Source organism: Malus domestica, chromosome 07, assembly GCF_042453785.1.
Source record: "Malus domestica chromosome 07, GDT2T_hap1".
NCBI lineage: Eukaryota > Viridiplantae > Streptophyta > Magnoliopsida > Rosales > Rosaceae > Malus > Malus domestica.
Window position 1 is genome coordinate 32,761,370 of NC_091667.1, and position 12,129 is coordinate 32,773,498.

General features: G+C 42.2%; 2 protein-coding genes across 2 annotated transcripts; both read left to right on the forward strand.

Annotated features, from left to right (window-relative positions):
• The first annotated feature begins 467 nt into the window (after positions 1-467).
• On the forward strand, positions 468-1,976 carry LOC139197471 (cleavage and polyadenylation specificity factor subunit 1-like). Its single transcript, XM_070824924.1, has 2 exons — positions 468-997; positions 1,142-1,976. The coding sequence occupies exons 1-2, from the start codon at positions 669-671 to the stop codon at positions 1,209-1,211; spliced, it is 399 nt and encodes a 132-aa protein (XP_070681025.1). The 5' UTR covers positions 468-668; the 3' UTR covers positions 1,212-1,976.
• Positions 1,977-2,913: 937 nt separating this feature from the next.
• Positions 2,914-12,102, forward strand: LOC114825909 (cleavage and polyadenylation specificity factor subunit 1-like). Its single transcript, XM_070824923.1, has 5 exons — positions 2,914-2,977; positions 10,260-10,413; positions 11,005-11,140; positions 11,544-11,689; positions 12,001-12,102. The coding sequence occupies exons 2-5, from the start codon at positions 10,264-10,266 to the stop codon at positions 12,088-12,090; spliced, it is 522 nt and encodes a 173-aa protein (XP_070681024.1). The 5' UTR covers positions 2,914-2,977; positions 10,260-10,263; the 3' UTR covers positions 12,091-12,102.
• The last annotated feature ends 27 nt before the right edge of the window (positions 12,103-12,129 follow it).

Consider the following 12,129-nt stretch of genomic DNA (forward strand, 5'->3'; position numbering starts at 1 on the left):
ATGGAACAACTCGTTCCACGTCCGTGGAACACAAAATTATAACATCTCTGTCTCCTTCTTCCTTCTTGTTTCGGTCCGAGAGCATCTTTACTCCCTCTCCATTCCGTCCCATCTTATCCCATCCCGTCCCGTCTCATTCCATTCCTTGGTACCGTTTGGTACGCAGACGGAACGGGACGGGATGGAACAGAAGGGGACGGAACGGGACGGAACAGGACGGAACGGATGATGTAAATATTGAAAAAGATAGGGAGAAATTTTGTCATAAAATGTTATAAATTTGTGTTCCACGAATGTGGAACGGGTCGTTCCAGGGGAAGAGGTGGAACGAAAAATCAGCCAAATTTCGTCCCATGAACAACCCGTTCTACAGTTTTCAGACGCACCAAACGTGGGACGTAACAGCTCGCCTCGTCCCGTCCCACGTACCAAACGGTACCTCTGCTCCCGTCTGCACACCAAACGATCCCTTAGGATCCAACATCCTCCCGCCAAACACCGAATTATCCCTAAAGGTTTAAGCTTTCACTCTCGCTCTCACCCCACACCCTCCCTTAAACCCTCATCTCCGTCCACACCCCATTTCGTCGTCGTTTCTCAGGAATCTCACAGTCAGAGTCTTCTGCTACCGAATTCTAAAATCCTAGGCTTCCCACGCATCAGCGGAGATGAGCGTCGCGGCCTACAAGATGATGCACTGGCGGACGGGCATCGAGAACTGCGCCTCGGAATTCATCTCCCACTCACTTGCCGGCTTCGTGTCTCGAATGCATCCGATTCAGACCGACGATATGGAGTCCAACTGGCCGCCCACCCGCCGAGAAATCGGCCCCATTCCGGACCTCGTCGTCACCGCCGGAAACGTCCTCGAAGTGTACGTTGTCAGACTTCAGGAGGAAGATGGCGCCAGAGGCTCTAGGGCTTCCGGAGAACCCAAGCGTGGTGGTCTCATGGATGGCGTCTCTGGGGCTTCCCTCGAACTCGTTTGCCATTACAGGTCCATTGCCCCAGTTAAACCCCTCTTTCGATTTTCATGGCGTTTGGCCTGGAGTTTAGCTCGAATTCGCTAAATTTGTCTGTCGTAATACTGTTTTTGAATTAATTACTGATGGTTTCTATTCAAATTTTTGTTTGCATGCAGTTGGATTGCTGAATGCACGGTAATGTGTAACGGTGGCGGTATTATCTGGCAGAGGCGGCGATGGTTATAGAAGAAGAGATTCTATTGTCTTAACCATGGAAGAAAAAATCGATAATATCGCCGATATTATCGGTTTTTTGCTTTACCGATATTTTAATAGGTATCCGAGGAATTTTCGTCAAAATATTGTGATATTTTAGATAATATCGCGATATTTTTGGTTTCTTGACAGTCAGTCACAACCTCGCCGGAGAATCAGAATAACTCTGAGCAAGAACGAAACCTGCAACCAAACGGAACAAAATCATCACTATCTTTCAACAAAAATCACCACTTTATACCAAAATCAGTGACAAAATTACACTAATCCGAGAAGCAAGGGCTTGAATTCGAGCAAGATCTGGAAGAAAACAGTAGAAGCTGAGAGATCGAGTACCTCACCGGCAGTTACAGTGATAAAGATCATCATCTTTGGAAGGCCGCGGATCGGACGGAGCTCAGAGATCAATGAGCAAGCATTTCACAGATCGTATTCGATCAGCGGCTGAAAGAGAGGAGAGAGAGAGAGAGCAGAGGGAGACGCGGATGAGGAGGATCGCGCCGATGGGGACGACGGAGGAGAGGTAGAGGTCGCGGCCCGCGGGACATGGTGACGGGCTCGACGAGGAGGAAGGCGAGGGAGGAGCAGAGGGAAAGGAAGTAGAGGGCGCCGATGAGGATGACCGATTTGAGGTAGAGCCACGGGGTGCGAAAAGGGGTATGTATGTTGCTTGGCTCTTGGTTGAAAAGGGGTGCGAAACTGAGAAACAATGGAGAGATTGAAAGGGATGGTCTGCTACGGAGAGATAGAGCCTTTTGAGGCTCTGGGCTCGAGGAAAGGGCAAAATATGTAGCAGCTGCTAGGGTTTTTCAATTCAAACAGGAAGCTGTTGCATCAGCATATATTGTAGTTGTTGCTGCACTTTGACACAAGTGTGGACTTGGACGTGTTGGGCCGTGTTTCTCTTCAATAGCACCAGGTCTTCAGTTCGAATCCAGGTGATCTTTGTCCTTTTTCTTCTTTTCTTTTTGTTTTATTATTTGTTTATTTTAATTTCTTTGTTTTCTTTTCTTTTTTCCTTTTCTTCTAGTTTATTTATTTTAGGCTTTTGTTTTATCTTTTACAGTTTTTATTTTTGTTCTTCTTCTTTTCTTTTTGTTTTATTATTTGTTTATTTTAATTTCTTTGTTTTCTTTTCTATTTTCCTTTTCTTCTAGTTTATTTATTTTAGGCTTTTGTTTTATCTTTTACAGTTTTTATTTTTGTTCTTCAATCTTTGTTTATTTTTACACACCTTGAGGACAAGGTGTGCAATAAGTTTGGGGGTGGGAAAGTAAAATTTTAGGATTTTAATTTTTTAGGCTTTTGTGTAAAATATTGTACTAATTCATTATATATAAATGATTATGGTGTGTTTAGACTTCTTTCATTAATTACTACATATTTTCTACACTCATAATGTTTGTCAGCTCGCTATATAATTAACTTGATATTGTTAAATCCATCATGCAATGCATTTCCTTCCAATTTTTTGTGATAAACTAATAGATAATTGACTAAATAAACATCCTGCAAAGTTTCAATAAAAATTTCCAAGTTTTTCTTACAATTTCCGTGGTTTCCATGTAATTTTTATCGATATCGATATTATCCCGATATTTCCATCGATATTTCCGTGTTTTCGGACTACCGATATTTCCGATATTACCGATATTTTCTTCCTTGGTCTTAACCTTTGAAGATGCAAAAATCTCAGTTCTTGAGTTTGATGATTCAATTCATGGACTCCGTACTAGGTGTGGTAATAAAGATTAATTATTAGTCTTAACAAGAACTTATCAATGTGATTAGTGCGTACGCACCTCAAGTAGGGTTGGATACGAGTTCGAAGGAGAAATTTTGGGAAGACCTTGGAGACTTGGTGCAAGGAATTGCTCAGACGGAGAAGTTATTTATAGGAGGAGATTTAAATGGACACGTGGGCAGGGAGACAGGCAACTATGGAGGTTTTCATGGTGGCCATGGTTTTGGGGAGAGAAACGAGGATGGGGAAGCTATCTTGGATTTGGCAATGGCATATGATCTCTTCTTAGCCAATACCTTCTTTAAGAAGAGAGAAGAACATGTGATCACCTACAAGAGTGGGTCGTCAAAAACACAAATAGATTTTCTTCTAATGAGGAAAGGGGATCGTATAACTTGTAAGGATTGCAAAGTTATACCAGGAGAGAGCGTGGCTAATCAACATCGCTTGTTGGTGATGGATGTACATATCAAAAGAGTGAGAAAAAAGAACAAGACTTGGAAGTGCCCAAGGACTAGATGGTGGAATCTAAAAGAAGAAAAACAAGCTATTTTCAAAGAGAAAGTAATCACCCAGTGTGTGTGGAATAGAGAGGGGGAAGCTAACCAAATGTGGGATTCCATGGCTAGTTGTATCCGAAAAGTAGCAAAAGAGGTATTAGGAGAGTCCAAGGGCTTTGCCCCACACCAAAAGGAATCTTGGTGGTGGAATGAGGAGGTACAAACAAAGGTGAAGGCTAAGAAGGAATGTTGTAAAGCCTTATACAAGGATAGGACCGATGAAAATGGTGAAAGGTATAGAAATGCGAAGCAAGAGGCGAAGAAAGCTGTGAGAGAAGCTAAGTTAGCGGCTTATGACGATATGTATAAGCGACTAGATACCAAAGAAGGAGAGTTGGATATCTATAAACTAGCTAGAGAAAGGGAAAAGAAGACAAGGGACCTAAACCAAGTGAGGTGCATCAAGGATGAGGATGGAAAAGTTCTTGCTACAGAGAACGCGGTTAAAGACAGATGGAAATGTTATTTTTATAATCTTTTCAATGAAGGACATGAAAGAAGTGCTTCTTTAGGGGAGTTGAGTAACTCAGAAGAGTGTAGAAACTACTCTTTTTATCGTAGAATTCGGAAGGAAGAAGTGGTTGTAGCTTTGAAGAAGATGAAGCATAGAAAAGCAGTAGGCCCAGACGATATACCAATCGAAGTGTGGAAAGTTTTGGGAGAGACAGGTATAACATGGCTCACTGACAATTTCAATAGGATTCTGAAAACAAAGAAGATGCCAAATGAGTGGCGAACGAGCACTTTGGTGCCTATCTACAAGATTAAGGGCGATGTACAAAATTGCATGAACTATAGGGGTATTAAGCTAATGAGTCATACAATGAAGCTCTGGGAGAGAGTCATTGAGCATAGATTGAGGCAAGAGACACAGGTTTCGGACAACCAATTCGGGTTCATGCCAGGGCGCTCAACCATGGAGGCAATCTATCTCTTACGAAGATTGATGGAAAGATATAGAGATGGGAAAAAGGATTTACACATGGTCTTTATAGATTTGGAAAAAGCGTATGATAGGGTCCCAAGAGACATTCTTTGGAGGATTTTAGAGAAGAAAGGAGTACGAGTAGCATATATCCAAGCTATACAGGATATGTATGAAAGAGCAAAGACTGCCGTAAGAACTCATGAAGGACAAACCGAAAGCTTTCCCATAACTGTAGGATTACATCAAGGTTCATCCTTAAGTCCTTACCTTTTTGCGTTGGTAATGGATGAGTTAACAGGACATATTCAAGATGATATTCCTTGGTGTATGCTTTTCGCAGACGATATAGTGTTGATAGATGAAACTCAGGAAGGGGTAAATGCAAAGCTTAACCTTTGGAGAGAAGTGTTGGAATCTAAAGGTCTTCGCCTAAGCCGATCAAAGACAGAATATATGGAGTGCAAGTTCAGTGCAAATAGAGGCCAAAACGAGTTAGGGGTGAGGATCAGAGATCAAGAAATAACAAAGAGTGACCGTTTTCGTTACCTAGGATCTATCTTGCAAAAGAACGGAGAATTAGATGGAGATCTCAACCATAGAATACAAGCTGGATGGATGAAGTGGAAGAGTGCATCAGGCGTTTTGTGTGACCGCCGTATGCCACTAAAGCTCAAGGGAAAATTCTATAGGACGGCAATAAGGCCGGCGATGCTGTATGGCACAGAATGTTGGGCGGTGAAGCATCAACACGTACACAAAATGGGTGTAGCGGAGATGAGGATGCTTCGTTGGATGTGTGGGCACACGAGAAAGGATAAGATTAGGAATGAGGATATCCGGGGTAAAGTAGGAGTAGCCGAAATTGAAGGAAAGATGAGAGAAAATCGGTTACGGTGGTTTGGACATGTGCAAAGAAGGCCTACTGACGCTCCGATTAGAAGATGCGACTATGAGACAGAGGTTCAGGGCCGAAGGGGTAGAGGAAGACCTAGGAAAACTTTGGAAGAGACCCTAAGAAAAGACTTAGAGTACTTGGATCTAACGGAGGACATGACACAGAACAGAACACAATGGCGTTCTAAGATTCATATAGCCGATCCCACTCAGTGACTTGGATTTTCCAAGTCTCCAACCGAGAAGTTTTCATCACTCGGGAAATTAAGGGAACACTACCTCAACCTACATGCTCCACTCACAAAGCTTCAACATACAAGCTTCAACAAAAGAAAATTCAAAGAACTTAGCGAAGAAGGCTTTGGTGTATTTAACACAATACGTTGAAATGAAGGAAAGCTTATTTATTGATATCCCCGATAAGTTACAAATATGTACATATACTTGAGTCAAAATAAACAAACAAGAGGGAGCCTTCACAAAGGTTGCTTAGGAGAAGTCTCAGCAGTCGGTAGAGCCCCAGAAAGAGAAGGCACCGGAGGGGGATCATTCGGAGCCTCAGTACTGGACAGAACCCTAGAAGGAGGAGGCATCAGAGGTTGATCATTTGGAGCTTCATTAAGCGGTATAGCCCCAGAAGACGAAGGCAATAAATGCCTTTGGAACAAACCCACAAATCTCTGATGATCAAGTAAAACCTGACCATCAGATTCCTTCATCTGGTCAAGCTTCCTCTTCATGTTTGTAGCATAGTCATGTGCGAGCCGGTGCAACTGTTTATTCTCATGCTTGAGCCATCTAATCTCCTGTTTGAGACTCATCACTTCAGCCGCCAATGATTCAACTTGGCGGGTTCGAGCAAATAGGCGTTGGGCCATATTAGACACAGAACCTGCACACTGAACACTGAGAGCCAGAGAATCCTTAACAGCCAACTCATCAGACCGTTTGGAAAGTAGTCTGTTATCTTTGGGAGTGAGAAGGTTCCTGGCCACTACCGCAACGGTCATATCATTCTTCATCACGGAATCCCCAACGGTAAGAGGACCAGTAGGGGAGACGAAGGATGGGCGCCATATGTTGTCTGGAGAAGGCGAGGCTGCCTCTTCAACAAGGTTCAAGTCAAAACGACGGTCGGAGGGGCCAGACATTTTCAAAGGTGTTGAAGAGAGAAGAGGTCGGACAAATCAAGATCTTAGAAGTGCAAGAATGAAGCTTCTACTGGTGGATATTCAAGTGTGCTTTGGAACTTAATGTCAGCCCTTATAAAAATCTGCACTCGACGAAGCTTCAGAAATCGAAGAGGTGCCTGCTCAGAAATCGAAGAGGCGTTTGCTTTCTCAAAAGCTGGGCTGCTCAGAGACCACGAGGGTCGATCTCAGAAATCGAAGAGGCGTTTGCTTTCTCAAAAGCTGGGCTGCTCAAAGACCACGAAGGCCAATCTCAGAAATCGAAGAGGCTTGCTTTCTCAAAAGCTGGGCTGCTCAGAGACCACGAGGGCTAATCTCAGAAATTGAAGAGGCACCTACTTTTCCAGCCTTGTCAGCACCTGTCACACGCACACTCAGCTTTGCGGAAATTATGGGCATTTTGTCGAAGATTTCTGGCGAAGTAGAAAGCACATGAATCGTACTTCAATCACCCACTTCCCACACGCAATAGTAGCTCATGGGTACCACAGATAACTTTGCCAAAGTTCTCTGACAAAGTTGAGACACGTGAAGCTTGTAGCTCCCACTACATCGCTCTGACCAAGAAGGGTAAAATAATAGCAAAGAAACAACACTAACAAAGTTTAGACACATAAATTTTGAAGGTCTAGCTACCATATTATTACCCACAAGGGTAAAGGAACAGTACCGCTGCTGGATAATTGGAAAGTCCCGGTGTGTCAACCTCTAGCAAACATGCCCAACCTTTACTCACATTCGAGAAAACACTCCCAACAAGATTGCTTGCTCCAAAATCGAAGAGGCACCGCCCTCCGAATCTCGAGAGCCAGACTCCCAACATGATTACTTTCTAAAAAATCGAAGAGAGGGTAAAGGAACAGTACCACTGCTGGATAATTGGAAAGTCCCTGTGTGTCAACCTCTGTGCTTCGTGGCAAGGTAGATTAGCAAACATGCCCAACCTTTACTCACATTCGAGAAAACACTCCCAACAAGATTGCTTGCTCCAAAATCGAAGAGGCACCGCCCTCCGAATCTCGAGAGCCAGACTCCCAACATGATTACTTTCTCAAAAATTGAAGAGACACCGCTCTCCGAATCTCGAGAGCCAGACCCCCAGTAAGATTGCTTTCTCAAAAATCGAAGAGGCATCGTTCTCCGAATCTCAAGAGCTAGATCCCCGACAGGATTGCTTGTTCAAAAACCAAAGAGGCACCACTTTCCCAACTTCAAGAGCTGGATCTCCTTGGATAAAGCTTGTCTGTAATCTTCACACGCAACATCAGCTTTCTAGATACCAGACCACTTTTTCAAAGTGCTCTGATAGAGTTAAAACATGTGAAGTTGGCAGCTCCCACTACCGTGCTATGACCAAGCAGGGTAAAGGAATAGCATTATTACTTGATGTTAGGGAGACTCCTATATATGTCGACCTCCATCCCCAACGGACAGGCAGACCTGCAAAAATGCTCAACCCTTCCTCTTATCTGAGAGGGCACTCCCAACGAAGCCTTTCAAAATATTCAGCTTTCTTTCCCCCCGATAACACCTCTGTAAACAAGCTATAATAGAGCAAGAATATCTCATATCATCAGGGTTAAAAGTAAGAGTATCCTATATCATGCTTTTTCCCTGTCTTTTCCTTTGGCCTTGTTCTTACCTGCAAGACAAGGAGAATGAGAGCAATCAGTCAGCACTTGGAATCAAGCTTCCAGCCAGGAACTGACTGCCTGGAACCCCTTACCTGATTACTTACCTGGCATTGCTCTCGAGTACTCATCTTCAACATCTTATGCTTCCAGGGAAGATACCGCATCTGCCTGAGGAACAGATAGGGCAAGTGAGAAGGATACAAGGAAGCATGTGGAGACAAGCGTAACAGCACACGTGCCGATACATCCACTACTCTGTCAAAAGCCAAAGTATCCTATATCAGCAGGGTCGAACGTACTCTAGATTTGATGGACTTGTTTTGACCCTCAAATTCTTCAGTCGGCCTTATACTCTAGAGGAAACCAGAAAACCCTCCAGCCTAGTTCAAGAATAAGCCTGTGGAAAGTTACTTCTTCAAAAGCAAAAGTATCCCATATCATCTCTTCTCATTTTTCTTCTCTTTATCCTTCATGCTGCCTGCAAGATAGGGAGAATGTGAACAATTAGCCGGAGCTCTGATTGCTTACCTTGTCTGTCACCTCTTTCAGCAGATCCCCTAGCTCGGCGACTTGGGGGACTCCTACTACATGGTTTGTATCGCGCTTGACCAAGCCTGAAACTATAAGTAAGCTTCAAGTGAAATTGATACATTACCTTGTGCATCTCCACCAGTTACAGATGCCACCCTTGGATGGAGGAAGAGTACTTCCAGAGAAGATGTCACATCTACCTATGAGACAGATAAGGCAAGTCAAGACGATACCACACTCCGGTACTTAGAAGTTTCGTGGTTACGAGATCATTCTCCCACAATATTTCCTAATGTCATTTGTACTAAATCATTCACTTGTACTCACTAAAGGAGAGCTTGAACCTATGTACTTGTGTAAACCCTTCACAATTAATGAGAACTCATCTATTCCGTGGACGTAGCCAATCTGGGTGAACCACGTATATCTTGTGTTTGCTTTCCTATCTCTATCCATTTATATACTTATCCACACTAATGACCGGAGCAATCTAGCGAAGATCACAAAAAGTGACCGTTTTCGCTACCTAGGATCTATCTTGCAAGAGAACGGAGACTTAGATGGAGATCTCAACCATAGAATACAAGCTGGATGGATGAAGTGTAAGAGTGCATCCGGCGTGTTTGTGTGACCGTCGTAGGCCACTGAAGCTCAAGGGAAAATTTTATAGGACGGCAATAAGGCCGCGATGTTGTATGGCACAGAATGTTGGGCGGTGAAGCATCAACACGTACACAAAATGGGTGTAGCGGAGATGAGGATGCTTCGTGGGAGGTATGGGCACACGAGAAAGGATAAGATTGAGAATGAGGATATCCGAGGTAAAGTAGGAGTAGCCAAAATTGAAGGAAATATGAGAGAAAATCGGTTCCGGTGGTTTGGACATGTGCAAAGAAGGCCTACTGACGCTCCGGTTCGAAAATGTGACTACGGGACAGAGGTTCAGGGCCGAAGGGGTAGAGGAAGACCTAGGAAAACTTTGGAATAGACCCTAGGAAAAGACTTGAGTACTTGGATCTAACGGAGGACATGACACAAAACCGAGCGCAATGGCGTTTTAGGATTCATATAGCCGACCCCACTTAGTGGGAAAAGGCTTTGTTGTTGTTGTTGTTGTTGTTGTATTAGTCTTGCTGTTTCAGTTGATGTCATATCATTTGAAGTTTCCTTTAAGTCCAAATCAGAACACACTTGAATGTTTTTTTTGGAAGTGTTGTAGTGTTGGAGTCACGAATGTTGAATCCCGAGTAAGAATTTAATTGTGAATTTGCTAATAAGGGAATACTCCATCTCCTCTAGCAGGCTTCTATACATCAACTGAATTTTACAGTTTTACTTGAAGTTGGTTGTGTAATTTAGTGATTGAAGAGCCTTAAAGTCTCTAATCTGTATTCTTTCTCGTTATTAACTAGTTATATATTTTCCATAGTTTGCTTAATCGTGTTATTACCTGAGTTTGGTTATGTATATGTTTCCAAAGTTTGTTTAACTGTGTTGCAAGGTGATATTAATTCATTGACGTTGACCTTTTTCCCAGCTCCATGCACTGTTTTGAGGGCCCAGAGTGGCTTCATTTGAGAAGAGGCAGAGAGTCATTTGCAAGAGGCCCATTGGTTAAGGTTGATCCCCAAGGCAGGTTCGGAGGCGTTCTTGTTTATGGCTTTCAAATGATAATTCTTAAAGCTGCGGAGGTCTCTTTTGCCTCCTCCACTTTGCATTTTGATCATCGTAGTGGTACTAGCAGTCTCATGTTGAAAAATTATGGCTTAATAAGTTAGTTTCGATTCCTGATATATTTACAATAGGATTTGGAGGGGAAAAGGAAAAACTGTTGGTTTAGCGACAGTTCTAAGCATTGGCTCCTATGCCCTTATTAGGAGCATACTCAAATTGGTCTACGATATTGTGTCAACAAATTATTGGCTCTCATATTCAACAATGTGTTGCTTAGTATTGGTCACTGCGTCTTAGGCTAAAAAGGTCGTACCCAGTGCACAAGGCTCCCGCTTTACGCAGGGTCACTGCGTCTTAGGCTAAAAAGGTAAAATTAAAGAAGTTAATTCTCTATTCCTGCTTTTTAAATTGTACGATTTGGAAGGGAAAAAGTGAAACCTTGTTGCCTTAGTAACAGTTCTAAGTGTTACCTATGCTGTATGCCTTTGTTAGTAGTGCTTTCAATTATTGGCTTGGTCATTGTGCCTCAACTCTCATGGTCCTCTAGTAGATACGTGATCTATAAAAGAGGGTCCTCCTGTATCTCAATTTGTATATCTTGTTGTCAGGGTGGCTCTGGTTTGGTTGGGGACGATGATGGTTTTGGTTCCGGAGGTGCAATTTCTGCTCGTGTTGAGTCGTCTTACATTTTTAATCTGGGAGACATGGACATGAAGCATGTAAAGGATTTTACATTTGTACATGGTGAGTTTGGATGTGGAATAATCTTTGGAAGAAGCAATATTTGTAAGACATTTAATAGACAAAGATTGTATTTGGATTTGTGGACTAAAAAGAAGATATTTGGATATGAATTCTTAGCGTGCATTATTTAATGAGACTTTAGATATTCTATGATAATGAAATTCATATGTGAATTTGAGTATTTGAAATTAACAGAATTTCATATAGGTTGCATAATTCACTTCATTATAATTATATTTATATTATTTAAAGTGTTATTTTCCTTAAAAATAATGTTGTGGTTATCAGTATCCATATTTTCTTGTCTTGCATTCCCGAGTAGGTTTGAAACAAAATAGGTTAGTTCTAATAACTTCTTGTGGCTTTTTATCTTTTAAAGTTTGACATAACGTATGTTGTATAGGTTACATTGAGCCTGTGCTGGTTATCCTTCACGAGCAGAAGCTTACTTGGGCTGGGCATGTCTCATGGAAGCACCATGCTTGTATGATTTCTGCACTTAGTATCAGCACAACTTTAAAGCAGCATCCGCACATATGGTCAGCTGTTGTAAGTTCCACCAAGATAAATTTATCTTCAAATTTTGAAATTACTCATTATAAATTTCTTTTCTTTATGTCCCCAACTATTTTTTTTATGTTCATACAGTCATTTTGATCCATAAAATCAATGTTTAAGCATTCAGCTGACTATGAAAATGTGAACAAATTTTTCTTGAAAGTCTTGCATGCTTTTGCTATACTGGAGAAATGTGTATGTTTGATCCAAGTCAGATGACCTGAAAGATTATCCTTCTTAATGTGGGAATATTTGGGAAGACATCCTTACATTCGATCTATTTTTACTTATATTTGTGTCAGAATCTCCCACATGATTCCTACAATCTGCTTGCTGTACCATCTCCAATTGGCGGTGTTCTCGTGATTAGTGCAAATTTTAATCTATTATAATAGCCAGGTAAGTTAATTTATTATAGTGGTTTTATTAGC